This window comes from Fringilla coelebs (assembly GCF_963513975.1).
Source record: "Fringilla coelebs genome assembly, chromosome: 8".
In the NCBI taxonomy this organism is placed as follows: domain Eukaryota; kingdom Metazoa; phylum Chordata; class Aves; order Passeriformes; family Fringillidae; genus Fringilla; species Fringilla coelebs.
The window spans coordinates 24,380,254-24,393,721 of NC_140066.1; the positions used below are offsets into that span (position 1 = coordinate 24,380,254).

At 54.3% G+C, this 13,468-nt stretch overlaps 2 protein-coding genes across 4 annotated transcripts in view; one reads left to right on the plus strand and one right to left on the minus strand.

Annotated features, from left to right (window-relative positions):
• Positions 1 to 4,968, plus strand: part of WBP1L (WW domain binding protein 1 like) — a 58,896-nt gene extending 53,928 nt beyond the window's left edge. For all 3 annotated transcript variants that reach the window (XM_084210451.1, XM_084210452.1, XM_084210453.1), the window contains 2 exons: positions 1,120 to 1,281; positions 2,681 to 4,968. In XM_084210451.1, coding sequence (XP_084066577.1) covers positions 1,120 to 1,281; positions 2,681 to 3,420 — 902 coding nt within the window. In that variant the 3' untranslated portion in view covers positions 3,421 to 4,968. The remainder of the gene's footprint in view (positions 1 to 1,119; positions 1,282 to 2,680) is intronic.
• A 4,782-nt stretch (positions 4,969 to 9,750) lies between these two features.
• Positions 9,751 to 13,113, minus strand: CYP17A1 (cytochrome P450 family 17 subfamily A member 1; the record flags this gene model as incomplete). The annotated part of the gene is made up of 8 exons (XM_084210015.1): positions 9,751 to 10,019; positions 10,252 to 10,355; positions 10,439 to 10,608; positions 10,850 to 11,059; positions 11,149 to 11,235; positions 11,475 to 11,704; positions 12,160 to 12,298; positions 12,790 to 13,113. 8 exons carry the CDS (start codon positions 13,111 to 13,113, stop codon positions 9,751 to 9,753), a joined length of 1,533 nt encoding a protein of 510 aa, XP_084066141.1.
• Positions 13,114 to 13,468: the final 355 nt, after the last annotated feature.

Below are 13,468 nucleotides of genomic sequence, written 5' to 3' on the forward strand. Positions count from 1 at the left end.
AATGGGCTGTGGCATTAGGGATCTCCATTTTGACTGCTTGGGAATAGTGAAGAGTGGCAGAGATGTTACAGAAAGAAAAACAGTGTTGTGATTTCTAGCGAGGAGTGACTGCCAAGCCTATGTGTTTCTAAAGGAAAAGTTCTCCCAGTGTCTTTAGATGCAAAAACTGAGGTTAAATAAGATAGAGCTTACAGACACTGGGGGTAGGTCAAGCTGCAGGCTGCAGTTGCAGGAAACAAAAGCCTAATCTGGAGTGAATGTTCCAGTTTTTTGAAGTGTGTCTCGGAAACATTTTGTAGTGCATGCAAGTGAGAAATTTGTGGAAAGGGAGAGTTATTCCACATGTTGGAGGGCATGGGTAAAATTCAGGAAGTGGTGTTTTAAAATTCCCTTTTAAGGAGCAGTGTACATACGGTACAGCAGTGCACGGAAACCAGCCATGACCACAAACAGAGCAGAAGTTAGGTTTCTTGAGGATTCAGAGAGGGAGACTAGTTTAATTTAATTTTGGATAATTTAAGACATTGAATGCAAAAATAAGTTTTAAAAATATTTTGAGACATTTATGAAAAAAGAGCATGTTTTTGTTAAACATAACAATGAAGGATTTGGGCTGGAAATTAAAGAGCAGCGCATACAAAAGCAAAACATAGTGCTTGGGGTTTTTCTCTTCTTCTGTGGTCAATCTGCAGAGTGTCTTTTGTGTCTTGATTGTTATTTTCAAACCAGAGTGACTGTGGGAGGCAAGCTCAATGCGATTCACAGCTCTGCTCATTTTTGGCTAGAAGAAATAGTAACCAAAGGGTAGTAGCAATGGAGGGGGGAGCCTTGTCTCCATATTTGGTTCTTCTCCAGGCTTGTACCTATTGAACATGATCCACATTCTACCAAAGTGCGTTCAGAGTTTTCCATTTCGGGCAAGGCTGCTGGAGTCACTGTGTCTCACACAGGCAGGAAGGTCAGTGTTGAAGCCTCCTGGCCTACACATATTTCTGCCTTCAGAGCAGTGCAGGTTCAGATCCAGGCTTTCAGATGATCTTCTCCATTGGCTTCTTGTGGTTTCCTGCATTTAGATGCAGCTCTCACACAATGGCTAACACTTACTCTCCTCTGCTGCAGGGTTTTGGCTGGTGTGGACCATCATCATCATCCTCAGCTGCTGCTGTGTTTGCCATCACCGCCGCACCAAGCACCGCCTGCAGGCGCAGCAGCGGCAGCACGAGATCAACCTGATCGCCTACCGGGAGGCCCATAACTACTCAGCCCTGCCCTTCTATTTCCGTACGTACTCACACTGCCCTGCCTGCAGACCTGGGGAGCCGGGCAGCAGCCAGGTTCCCGTGTTAGGTGGAGGGAGGGAGCAGCAGGTGGGCTCAGCAAGAGGCTGTGGGAGCTTTGCTGCCTAACCATGGCGTGCAGAGAGGACATGGTGGTGGATGCATTTGGAACCCCTTGAGTTTGGAGTTGAACCACACCAACTACAGCGCCTTCACACCCACCCCTGAGAATGTTGTGATTCCCTGGGTGTTTTTCTGCAAAGGTTCTTTACGATACCTCATTCAGGACTCCTGCTTTTCAGCCTGGACTTGCAGCTGGTGGGACTAAGTTGTGGGAAGTGGCTTCACAAAATTTGGTCACACAGACTGGGAGAAAGGGGAGTCTCAGCAGAGACTCTGCTGGCTCCCACCCTGTGCTGTGGTTCCCAGGCCACACTGCTGGTGAGCAGCCCTAGGACTTTGCATGAAGGAGCTGTTGCCCACAACTCAGGGAAAGCACAGTCACTTTGTGCTCTCCTTGTGTTCTGCTGTGCTGTGCTAGAACAGCAAGTCTCCTTTTGACTGGAGGTACCACAGCTGAGTTTCCTCTGACAGACTGCTGAATTGAATGTATGAACTTGCTTTTCTTGTTAAACTCTGGCAGTCACCTCAGAAATCATCCCCAGCAGCCTTTCCCTCCCCAGCCCCAGGGATATGCAATTGCACATGGAAAATTGCAGTGCTACCCTTAAATGTTTCCACTGTTTAAGTACATTCTGTCTATATAGACTATTTTGTTGCCTCTTAAGAAATAAACAGAATTTTTCATGGGTTTGAAAGGCTGTAAGTACAATAAGCCAAACTTTTTTGCCAATACTGCCAATTTATTCTGACTGCACCAGAAGAATTGAATCCAGCATTATAACAGCGACCAAAAGCCAGGATCTTCAAGCTCCTTGTAACTGCCCATGTCTCTTCATATTTGCATAATGCTTTGTGAGATGAAATCTTTGCTCTTGAAAGTGGAAATTTGGCTGAGAAGGCAGTGTTGGAGAGGGCTGGGAAGTTGTTCCCTCCAGCCAACACAGGCCATTCCCTAGTATGGTTTATGGGGCTGTATTGGGGTGCATGGTCCAGGGAAGTTTGCCTGGTAAGTATAGAGAGAGCCAGGAGATCAGGCTGCTGTTCCCAGTTGTATCCATCTCCTCCTATAGTGGTGCCTCCTCTGTCGTGTTTGCTGCTTCTCTAAAACATGACATGCCTCACCTGGGACAAGTTCTGGCACCCCTTTTGTAGAGCCTGTTGTGCTGTTCAGTAGGAAGTTGCTGGTAGGTGATAAATGCCATACTGACCTGTATTAGTGACTCGTTTCCTGAGATAAACTGCTCCTGAAATAACTTCTTCTCCTTGCCTCCCATTTCTAGGGTTTTTGCCAAACTATTTGCTACCTCCCTATGAGGAAGTGGTGAACCGACCGCCGACCCCCCCGCCCCCGTACAGTGCCTTACATCAGCAGTGTGTCCCAGCAGGCAGCAGTAGCACAATCCCGGACACGCCCAGGACCCTGCAGCCAGCGCAGAGCAGCTCTGCAGCACCCAGCAGCAATAACAGCAGTACTGACAGCACCGGGGCGCCCGGCCGCGGGGACCCCGAACCCTCCCCCGCCGTGCTGGGCGAGAGAGCCGTCGCCAAAATGCAAAGCGTCGAGTCCGGCAGCACCAGCACGGGAGCCGAGCTAGTGGAGAGGGCCGGTCCTGATAAGGATACGGAGTGCAAGGAGGAACTGCTGAAAGGTTACAGCTCTGAGAGCTTAGAGCAGAGCGGCGCCATTCCCGACGCCAAGGACAAGACCCCGGGCAGGCAGCGCCGTTTCACCGGCGACTCGGGCATAGAAGTCTGCGTATGCAACCGGGGCCATCACGACGACGACCTCAAGGAGTTTGACGGGCTCATCGATGACGCTCTGGACGGGCCCCTGGACTTCTGCGACAGCTGCAGCGGCCGTCCCCACGGGGACGAGGAGGAAGGGCTTTTCAGTGCCACGGAGGAGCAGCACCGCGAACACAGCCACCACCACCTGCCCCGGCAGCCGGTGTGTGTACTCTTGAACACAATAAATGAGCAGGACTCTCCAAACTCTTGTACCAATAACTCCCCCAGCTAAGGTGGCAGAGTGGAAGGGAGAATCGGGGGAAAAAAACAAATAGAAATGGAATAAGAGGATTAAAACTTTAACAGGAGGAAAAGGTGATACAACCTTCTTTTTTTTTTGTTTATTTTTCTTTTTCCCCTCCAATATAATGTGGGGACTAGACCTCGAAGGCCCAGCTTGTGGGGGACGGGTCACTCTGGGTTTTGTTAATCGTATCAGCCCTGCTCCGTGGAGCAGGGACTGATGTTTCTCAATGAGACCTTCTAAAGAATGGAATTTTTTGCAACGGTGATTTTGGTGATGGTTATTATGAGTTTGTTGGTTTTAGTTTTCCGAAACACTGCTTTATCTTGCAATCAGTAAAACTCAGCAAATCTCACCCTGGGAGGATACCAGATCACCATAAGGCTTCAACCTCCAGGTGTCTTCCCAGAAGCAAGCAGCTTCTGACAGTGCCAGCAGTCAGTAGCCCAAGAGTTCTGGTTTGGTATAGTGCTCTTGAGGCATTGGGGATTTCTTTTCATCTTTTTTCCTTTTTTTTTTTTTTTTTCTTTCCTGATGTTAAGTTTCCCTGAAGCTGGTGAATGCCCTAACACATCAGCCCTATAACCTCTGGTGCTTCAGTGTTTAATACAGCAGGTAGGAAGTTTCCCACTTGAAGCTGGTGACTGAAGGACCAGTTTCTTCTAGAAGGAGTGTTAGCCTACCTTAGGCAGTTTGAAAAGAAAGGGTTTGCAGAAATTTGCCTTTATGTGTCATTTTTAAACGCAAGTGTGTTCCTTCAATGCCTCCAAGAGCACAGTTAGCAGTAGAATCCAGGCAGCTGGGCTGCCTTCCAAGTACTGTGGTCTCCGAATGACCTTTTCCCGGTGTGCTGCAAAAGGGCTTGGCTTTATTTTTGTCCTTTTTTTGCACCCCGATAGCAGCACACTGGAGTTCAGATGACAAAAGAACAGGGCTCTCCTTGGCCAGCGTGCCTTCAAGCTTTAGCGATGCATGTTGAACAAATGGAGACGAGAGCTCCGTCCATTGCGAAAGGGATGATTTACCTTGTAGATGTGGAAGACCTGTGCAGTATTTTTTTTTTAATCCAAAAATTTGGTGCGATTCTAATGATGACCACTTAAAGAAATGAATGTCTGTTTTCTTTCTTTTCGGTTTTTTTTATGGTGGCAACTGGCTACTGTATAATGTCTGTGAGCGTGTGTGTGTGACTGCAATCCATGCATGCGAGTCCTACTGGTAATATGAAAACCTGCTGTAAGACTGCAAGAAAATTTACTGTAGCTTTGCTTTAATAAACAGTAGAGATTTTTGTTAGTAACAACCTGAAGGAAGAAAAAAAAAGAAAAAAAAAAAGGAAGAACTGAAACTAACATTCCCTAGAGTGCTCATGTGGAAGAGAGCACAGTTCAGACTATGTAATTTGTTCTTGGGATTTCTCCCCGTCCCTTTTATAATTATGGTCGTCCAGATCATTACTGTTATGGGGAAAAAAACATTGAAACCTGAACTTGGACATACTCAGATCTGATTGATTGAAAACCAAAATCAGTTTTAACTAAGGTGGAAACCAAAATATAATGCCTTTTCTGATAACTTGTCCATGTGTATGTGTATCATTTTGTGAGCTAAGAACAAAATCTGTCCTTAGTTTGTGGATTTGTTTTGTTATTCTACCTGGAGGTGTGTTGGCACTGGCTGGCTGCAATGCAAGGGAAGTGGTGCTTATGGCAGCATTTTACCTGCACATTTGAGGAGAGCACTCTTACCTTACAGGGTTTGGAAGAATCTCACTCTTTTGCCCATCACAGCCTTTCTCTTTCCTCAGAACAGCAGATAAGGACAGCTCTTCAGTTTGGTTCTTAGGGCGCTCTTAAAAATGAAGGACTTTGATTTGGATTCAAGAGACATCATTCCTGGATGTCTGGAGCCCGGAGACTTGGATGAGTGGTGACAGAGAGGCTGCACGTGCCCCAGAGCCTGGCTGCATGGGGGCTGGTCACTTCCAGTGGTGTACACTGACCACATGTATCTTTTGAGAAGATAATTAAAGATCCCCAGTGCCACCCCCAGGAATTCTGTACATATTGGCACCTGGTTTTGTTCCTTGCACCACAGAGGAAGCTAAAAAATTACATCAGTCTGTAAGGAATGGGGTTTACTGCTCAAAGTCCTGGGGATGGTCCTGTGCTAGTGGGGGACCCTTTGCCAACATTTATGTGGCATAAGGAATCTCCATATTTGCTTTCCAGCCATCCTACTAATGGCAAGGGAATCCTCTGGACATTGAGGTAAGTACCAGTAAGCCAAACTGATGTTTCTAATTTTAAAAAGTGAGGAAGAAGCAGTGGTGTGCCTCTTATAACTCCTGGAAGTTTTTTTGGCATTTAGAGACCATAAAGAAATAAATGGGGCACAAACCATGTCTCTTCAGCTCCCAAGTGCTTGAGGAGCAGGACTGTTAATTGCTTTCAGTGCTTTAGGATTTTAGACCCAGGGGCAGCTGGTATGGGGAGGAGTGGTGCAGGGCAGGATATGGGGCACGTGAGCTCCTTGGACATTACCCTGGCTGGTGCCTCTTTTGGCAGGCAAAGGACTCCCAAAGCTCCAGCTTTGGAGCTTTAGAAAGGTGCTTAACCCTCGTATGTATCCATGTGTAGGAAGCCAGTGTGGCCCAGAGAGCTCTTCTCCAAGTGCACACTGTGTAAAATTATGGAGGTGTGAAGGCATGGGCAGATGTGCATCTCCAGCCCTGGAGTACCAAACCCCACCCATTCCCAGCTGTAAGGGGTGTTTCATTGGGAGTCATGGATACATCATTTCCAAACTGAGTTGCAATCACACAGCAGGTTTTACAACAAATTAGTGCCAATCTAGTGTTTGGTGTTCTGCTTACAATGTGCTCTAGGTGTGCCTGCCAATACTCCTTGAAGTCTGTTTTTGCTGGAGTCCGTGGCCATGTGGAGCTGCTTACACAGAATGTTTTTGGCCACTGAAGCTGGCTCCAAGGGCAAGGACCCAGCCAGTGTTCTGGTGGGCTGGGGTTGTGTTGCCTGGGGACAGGTGAAGAGCACAGTGTGGTGGCTCAGCAAGATTGTTCCCCGGGCACAACGGGGGCTCCTGGGATCAGTGGGTACTGCAGCATCTCCTCGGTGTTCCCGAGGGACTTTTCAGCTCTGCAATGATGCAAACTTATCATCTGGGAGCACTGGTGTGATCTTCCTGCCATATATCATTGCATGTTTGTACAACCCTGTGGATGGGTGTTGGCTGAAGATGGAGGAGGAGGGAACTGTGTCTTGATGCTTGCTGGCAGCCTGCTCTCAGAGCTTTGCCTGCCTAACTAGAGGCTAAGGAAAGCCGAGGTGCAGTTAAGCCTCTGTGTTACACAGTCATCAAAAGCTTCCTGGGGCAGGAAGCCTGGAGAGAAGCAGAATGAGCTGCTCCACTGCCAGCATGAGGCTGTTCTGCCGAGCTGTGGGAGATTTGGGCTCCCTGGGCACCCCTCGCCAGTCGGGGATGTGAGTCAGTGGTTCTGAGTTCCTGCTCTGCGCAACCGGAGTTCCCCAGCCATATCTTCTCTGGTTCTCTGCATGCCCTGGCTGGGCTCATCCCAGCCTGACCCGCTCCCAGCAGAGTTTGGCAGGAGCTGGGGCACAGCCCAGGTCTATTAAATAAACTCCTTTGCTGTCCCGAGTGAGTGGTTCTCTCCGAAGGCTGCTGCTTCCTGGTCCCCCAACACCACCTGTGCAGCACATCCCAGGGAGGCTTTTGCTGCTGTTTTCTTTTTTTTTTTTCCTTTAGTTTATATAGGAAAATCCAGGCAGGGAGGGCACAGACAGGCAGCCCCTGGCTCAGGCAAGCCCCACAGCATCCCACAGTGGGCAGCCTGGGAAGGCCAGGATGAGTTGCCTCTTCGTCAGAGCTGGTTCCCCCCATCCTTGCAGCACAGATCTGTTTTTATCAGATGGGACGGGTGCCCGCTGCGGGGCCGTCGCGACGGTGGTGCAAGCACTGCAGTCTCTGTGCCGTGGGGGGAGGGTCACAGGCTGCCGGCTTCTTTCTCGATTTGTTTTTGACTGGCAAACAGCTGTGTCCTGAGGTCTGTGCTTACTCAGCTCTCCTGGCCCCACGCCCAGTGCAGAGCCCGCAGGTATTCCAAGCGTCTCCTGCTCCTCCTGGGCTGGCCGTCAGTCTCCGGCACAGTCCAGGGTCAGCCAGTGCCTGGTGCAAAGACAAGCCTCTCAAACTTGGAGGGCTTCTGAGCTGAGCCCTGGGGCGCAGCTGGGTCAGCCAAGCGCTGTGAGGGTGGCTGTGTCCCCCAAAATGAGTTTGTGCAGTGGAAAGGCTCAGGTTTGCTCTGCCCAGTGCCCTCTGCAAGCTGCACATCTGCTTCATGGTGTACCCAAGAAACAGTGTGGGAATGAAAAACCTTCATTCTTTCCATTGTCACCAGTTCCTCCCTCACAGACCCCCTTTGCCTCGGGGAGCTTGAGCCAATGGCCCAGGTGAAGCTTTCTTGTGGAGCCAGGGGTTTGGGTGCAGCAGCACAGCCCCAGAGCAGCTGTCAGGATAGAAATACCAGCCGGGTGATTCAGCAGTGCCTCTTCCCACTCCCAGAGCAGGGAGCAGCCAGGGGCTGTTTACCAGCTCACAAAGTGCCAGGCAGCTGGTTCTGGGCTCTGAATTTCCCCAGCAGCATCTTCTCCTGGTGGGGAGGAGGTGGGCTGGGTAGGGGGCAAGACACCTGAAGCAGGGCCCAGCTTGGGCTGCTGGGATTTGCAGCACGTGCTGGTCTCCCAGCCTAGGACAGCACATGCCTGCCCTGGCAAATGGGAAGGGTGGATTGCAAGAGGCTGTGGCTGGAGGCATTCTCCAGGTTAGAAACATCCCTGGTTCAAAGGTTCCCATTTCTGCCCCAAGGTGCATTTAACACTAGTGTGGGTGCATTGGCAAACAGCAAGGTGTCAGCCCCTTGTTGATTCTGGCAAGGAGGAAATCTTTTCCCTTTCCAAGAGCAAAATGAAATGCCTTGGCAAAGGGGTACAAATGTGCTGGAGGTCCTATTGATGCTCCTGGAGGCATCACACTGTTACAGGAGACTGGAGTGGAGCCTCCCTGCCAGTGTGTGCTGCCAGTGACGGGATTTGGGGCAGGAGAAGGACAAGGCTGGCATGGAGGTGCCAATCTCCAGGGAAGCCCAGGGCATCATGTTTAGCCAAGTTTTCTCGAAGCCCGTTCTGAGTCCCGTCCCCCTTCACCCATACAGTGTAGCAGAAGCAGAGGGATTGGAAACCCAGGGGCACCACCCCTGGTGTGATGGAAACAGGCAGGAAAGCAGGAGGGTATGTGGAGCTCAGCCCTTAGAAGCCATCAGATACTCTGTGCAGCAGCAGTGGGACTGGGCTCCTGCTGTGCTCCCTCTGCCCAGCTTCTGGTGGGTCAGCTGCTCAAATCAGCCCGAGGATTGCCCTTGGGACAGGTATGTGCATGGCAGTTCTTCTCCACCTCCTCCCTACCACCCTGAGCCCCCAGGAAAATGGACTGGGAGGAGGGAGGATGCTCCCAGTGCTGTGTCAGGCTGCAAATGCATTGCCTTCCTCATCACCCTCGTGCCACAGGCTGACAGGACCCATTTGGCATTGGATGCTGGTGTTGAAGGGGCTGCGTGAAAGCCGAGTGCTGGGGGTTTGAAAGAACTCATACACACTGAGCAGGAGGTCCAGTGGTGGGGAAGTTTATGTCTGTTTTCCTGCCTGCTGGCAAGAGAGAGGGCAGGGGGAAAATGAGGGGGCATGCAGGGCTGGGGTGTCACATTGTGCTGGGGCTCTGTGGGGCTTTCCCCTCTGCCTTGGCCGCTTTCCCTCCAGGGGCCCTGAGCCATAGCTGTGCAGCTATTTAGTTAAATATTAAGAGGTCAAGTAATAGAGAACCAGAAACCTAATTACACGCTGCCCTCCATGGCACAGTAGTTTTTGGCAAAAGCAAAGCAAACACGGCCCCTTGCGTTACGGGAAGGTTGTGCTGCTGCTGCTGCTGCTGCTGCTGGAGAAATGGCCAAAATCCAGCCAGACAGTGAGTGCTCAGGATAGTGAGCAGGCAGGAGCTGCCACGCTGCTGCAGAGAGGCCACAGCCTCCCAGCTGAGCCCAGTGCTCGCAGCAACTTGTGGGGCCACCACATATCTCACACTTAACCCTGTCCTCCATCTCCTGCCCAAAAAATACCTGCAGCCATGCTGTGTTGGGAATAGCTTTATCTGGATAACGCCCCATCCATGGGGCAGCCTCTGTGGTCCGACCCCCCAGCCCCCCTGCCTGGGATCCAGGGCTCCTCCCCATCATGAAGCCACTCTCCAGGCCTCCCTCAGCCTGGCCTTCACCTGAAACTTCTGCACCTGCAGCACGACACCAAACTTGCCCTCCAGTGAGGGCAGGGGCTGGTCCTCAGGGCACTCCAGTGTGAACCTCTGCAGTACCCAGGCCAGGAAGAGGAAGAGCTCCATCTTGGCCAGGACTTTTCCCAGGCAGACACGGATCCCAGCTCCAAAGGGGAGGTAGCTGGGTGAGGGCGAATGGATGTGCTGGCCCCGCTCATCCAGGAAGCGGCCTGCAAGGAGAGGGCACCACTGGCATCAGCAGGCTGACCCTTCTGCCTGAGACCCGCCCGAGCTCATCATGTGTGTCCCTCCTGGGAGCTGCAGGAGCAAGAGGTGTGAATGCCCTAGGCAGGAGCAGGATCCAACCTCCCAGCACCAAGCCTCTCCCAGGGCTCCACCTCTCCTGCTGCACCCACCCGGCCGTCCCCTGGTCCAGGAGGGGATGAGGATCACACAACCCACCAGGATTGAACTCCTCAGGCTTGTCCCACTCCTTCTCATCGTGGTGCACAGACCAGAGGTTGATGATGACCCTGGCACCCTTGGGGATGGAGTATTCCCCAATGCTGCAAAGCGGACACAGAGTGAGGCAGTCGCTCCCTCCCCACAGTCTCTGCCCATGACCTGGATGGGCCCCAGGGGGTCTCACCTGGTGTCAGCAAGGGACACGTGCGGGATGAGCAGGGGGGACACGGGCCGGATGCGCAGCACCTCACTGATGGTGGCCTCCAGGTAGGGCAGCAGTGGGCGGTCGCTGAGGTGGGGGTGACGCACCAGGCCGATCTTGTGGTCCATTTCCTCCTGGATCTTCCTCTGGATCTGGGAGGAAAGCAAAGACCATTGTGGGAGCCCAGGGAACAAGGTGCCCTGTGCACAGTGGAGTACATCCAGCATCATCAGCATATCCTGTCAGCTTGTGTGGGGCAGAAGTGCCCACAGCCTGATCCTGCTTATCTGCAGAGCCTGACTTCTCTTCTGGCACCTGCCTTCCCTGAAACTCCCCATGATGTCCCTGGTGCTGGGGGGAACCCAAGCCCGTGCTGTAGGGTGCAGACCCTACCTCAGGGTAGTGGAGCAGGTAGAGCACAGCCCATTTGAGCACAGTCGTGGTGGTCTCCACACCGGCCCCAAAGATGTCCCCCACCGTCATGAGGAGGTGGTCATCAGTCAGCTCCAGCCCTGGCTCCAGAGGGCTGCTGTTCCCAGCACTGAGCCTCACTTGCAGGAGGGCATCCATGAGGTCCTTCACAGTGTCTCCGCAGAAAGCTTCCTGCCGAGGGACATGCATGAGCCAGGCTGTCCTGGGCACAGTGCCCACACCCCAGCTCCAGCATCATCCTGTCCTAGCCCTGCTGGCACCTTGTGTTCAGTGAATTTCTGCTGGAGCAGCTGGTCCCGGACCTGGAGGCATTTCTTCAGCAGCGTGAGGTCCTTGTTGGGAAATATCTGAGAGAGAAAAGCACATTACAAGAGTCTGCAGCTCAGCCTAGTCCAGCCCCTGCAGGCCCCCAGGCAGTCACTCTATACCCACCAGTGTACTGGCTCACTGGGACAGGGATAGTGCCCAGCAGTGGGTCACTGGGACAGGGACGCTCCTAACTGAGTGGGGCTCCTACAGGACACATCCCAGCTCCTTCCTCTCATCTGAGGTGGGAGGAATGGGCAGTGCCCATGTTCCTGCTCACCTGGAGCCAGGGGAAGATGTCCACCAAGCTCTCCTTGGCCACGGTGTCCACAATACCCTGGCTGTACTCCAGCATGGCCTCGAACTCGGGGTCCCCACGGCGGTACGAGGAGTTGAAGCAGAGGGAGCAGACCACGTTGGTGACGGCCCGTGTGAGCTCGGGGGCCATGTCCAGGGCCGTGTCCTGCGCAGCGCTCAGCGTCTCGCACAGGGATGCAGCCTCCCGGCAGACTGGGGTGGAGGAGAGCCAGGCCAGGGGGTGATGAGGGAGTGATGATGAAGCCAAGGGGGTGAAAGGGGCAGCTGGGTCCCCTGCTCATACAGGGTGTGCAGCCTACAGAGGGCACCCCCCAGAGAGGGGTGGGCTCTGAGGGGCTGGGACGGGCAGAAGGGACAATGCTGGGTGCTGGGGAGGAGCAGAGAGAATGGAGATGTGCAAGGATGTCCTGGGTGGCATGGGGAGCTGGCTCCATGCCTCGGTCTCCCCATCTGTGAGCGAGGGGAACTAAAGTTCAGGGTAGAAAACACATGGAGAAGTATTGGTAAAGTACAGGGGATGTAAAGAGAGGGACACGGGCTGAGCCACTGTCCTTCCTTCATTCCCAGGGAATCAGGGCATTTAAGAAGTACAGCGGGGGAGGGAGCCAGAGCTGGGAGGGAGCCTGGGGCTGGAGGGAGGCACTTACTGATCCTCTCGAGGGCGAGCGAGCCCTCCCCGAACATGGAGAGGGCAGTGTGCACCAGCTTGCGCTGGAACTTCCAGAGGGGTCCGTAGCTGGCGAAGGCGATGTCCTTGCCCCCCCGCGACAGCAGGTCCGTGGTCACCTGAGGGACAAGCAGTCCCAGAGTCATCCTGCTGCAGGGCAGCTCCGCGAGGGAGGGATGATGATCTCACCCCATCCCAGAAATGGTGCGGGCGGCTAGAGGTTAATGCAGGCAGGCAAAACACAGGACATGAGGTTTGCTTTCTCCCTGCCAAGGACTGATAAAGAGATTCGGGGACGGATGCGAAGGTTAGGGCTCTAGGATGCCCAGGGAAGTCATGGGGCACAGGGAGCCTGGTAGTACCTGAACCCACATCCTCGTGCCCAGGGATGCAGCCAGCGGCAAGAAAAACAGGCACCCTTGGGATGGAGGATGACAGGGCTCGCCCTGGGGAGCAGGGTATGGAGCGGCCGCCCTGCCCCCGGCTTGCTGGAGGCAGGATGGGGAGGGGGCACGGACCCTGCTGCGTGCCAGTGCCTTCCTTGGGATCGTCCCCCTCCTCACCCCACGCCACAGTGGGAAAAGGTCCCCAGGACCTGCTGCCGACTCACGGTGCGGGGCCGTCCGGCGAAGTCTTTGCCCTTCTTCAGCAGCACCTCCCTGGCGTGCCGATAGCTGTTCACCACCACCACGTAGTGGGAGCCCATCCAGAGGGCGTACAGGCTGCCGTAGTGGCCCTGCAGGCGCCACAGCCGCAGGTGGAGCTGGGGGTGCCCGGCCAGCTGCAGCAGGCTCCCCACCAGCGGCAGGGCGGGCAGGCTCCGTGGGCGCCCCAGACCTGTCGCCGTGGCCATCGCCGGGGTGTCCCTGCGTCGCGCCAGGCGCCAGGTGCAGAGCAGGGCCAGGGCCAGCAGCAGGGCGCCCAGCAGCGCCATGGCGGGGCCGGCTGCGCGGCTGCGGCGCGCGGGGGGCCCTTATAGCGGCTGCGGGGTCGTCTCCTTGACTCTGAGGCGGGCTCGGCTCCTTATCGGGGGGACGAGGAGGGGGGAGCCGAGCGCTGGGCCCGCGGCCAGCTCTGCAGCTGTGGGCGCATGGCGGGGGGCGAGGGCAGCGGGGCCACGGCCGCCCTGGGTGGCCATGGGGGAGCCGCTTCCAGCGCGCTGGGGGCCAGGGATGCCCAGGGTCGGATCCGTCCTTGGGGTTCCATCCCCAGGGCCCTGTGGTGGGCCAGGGGTGTGGGGACAGCTCGAGGTCTGTCCTGGGTGCCGTGAGCACAGCTGGGGGGTCTGG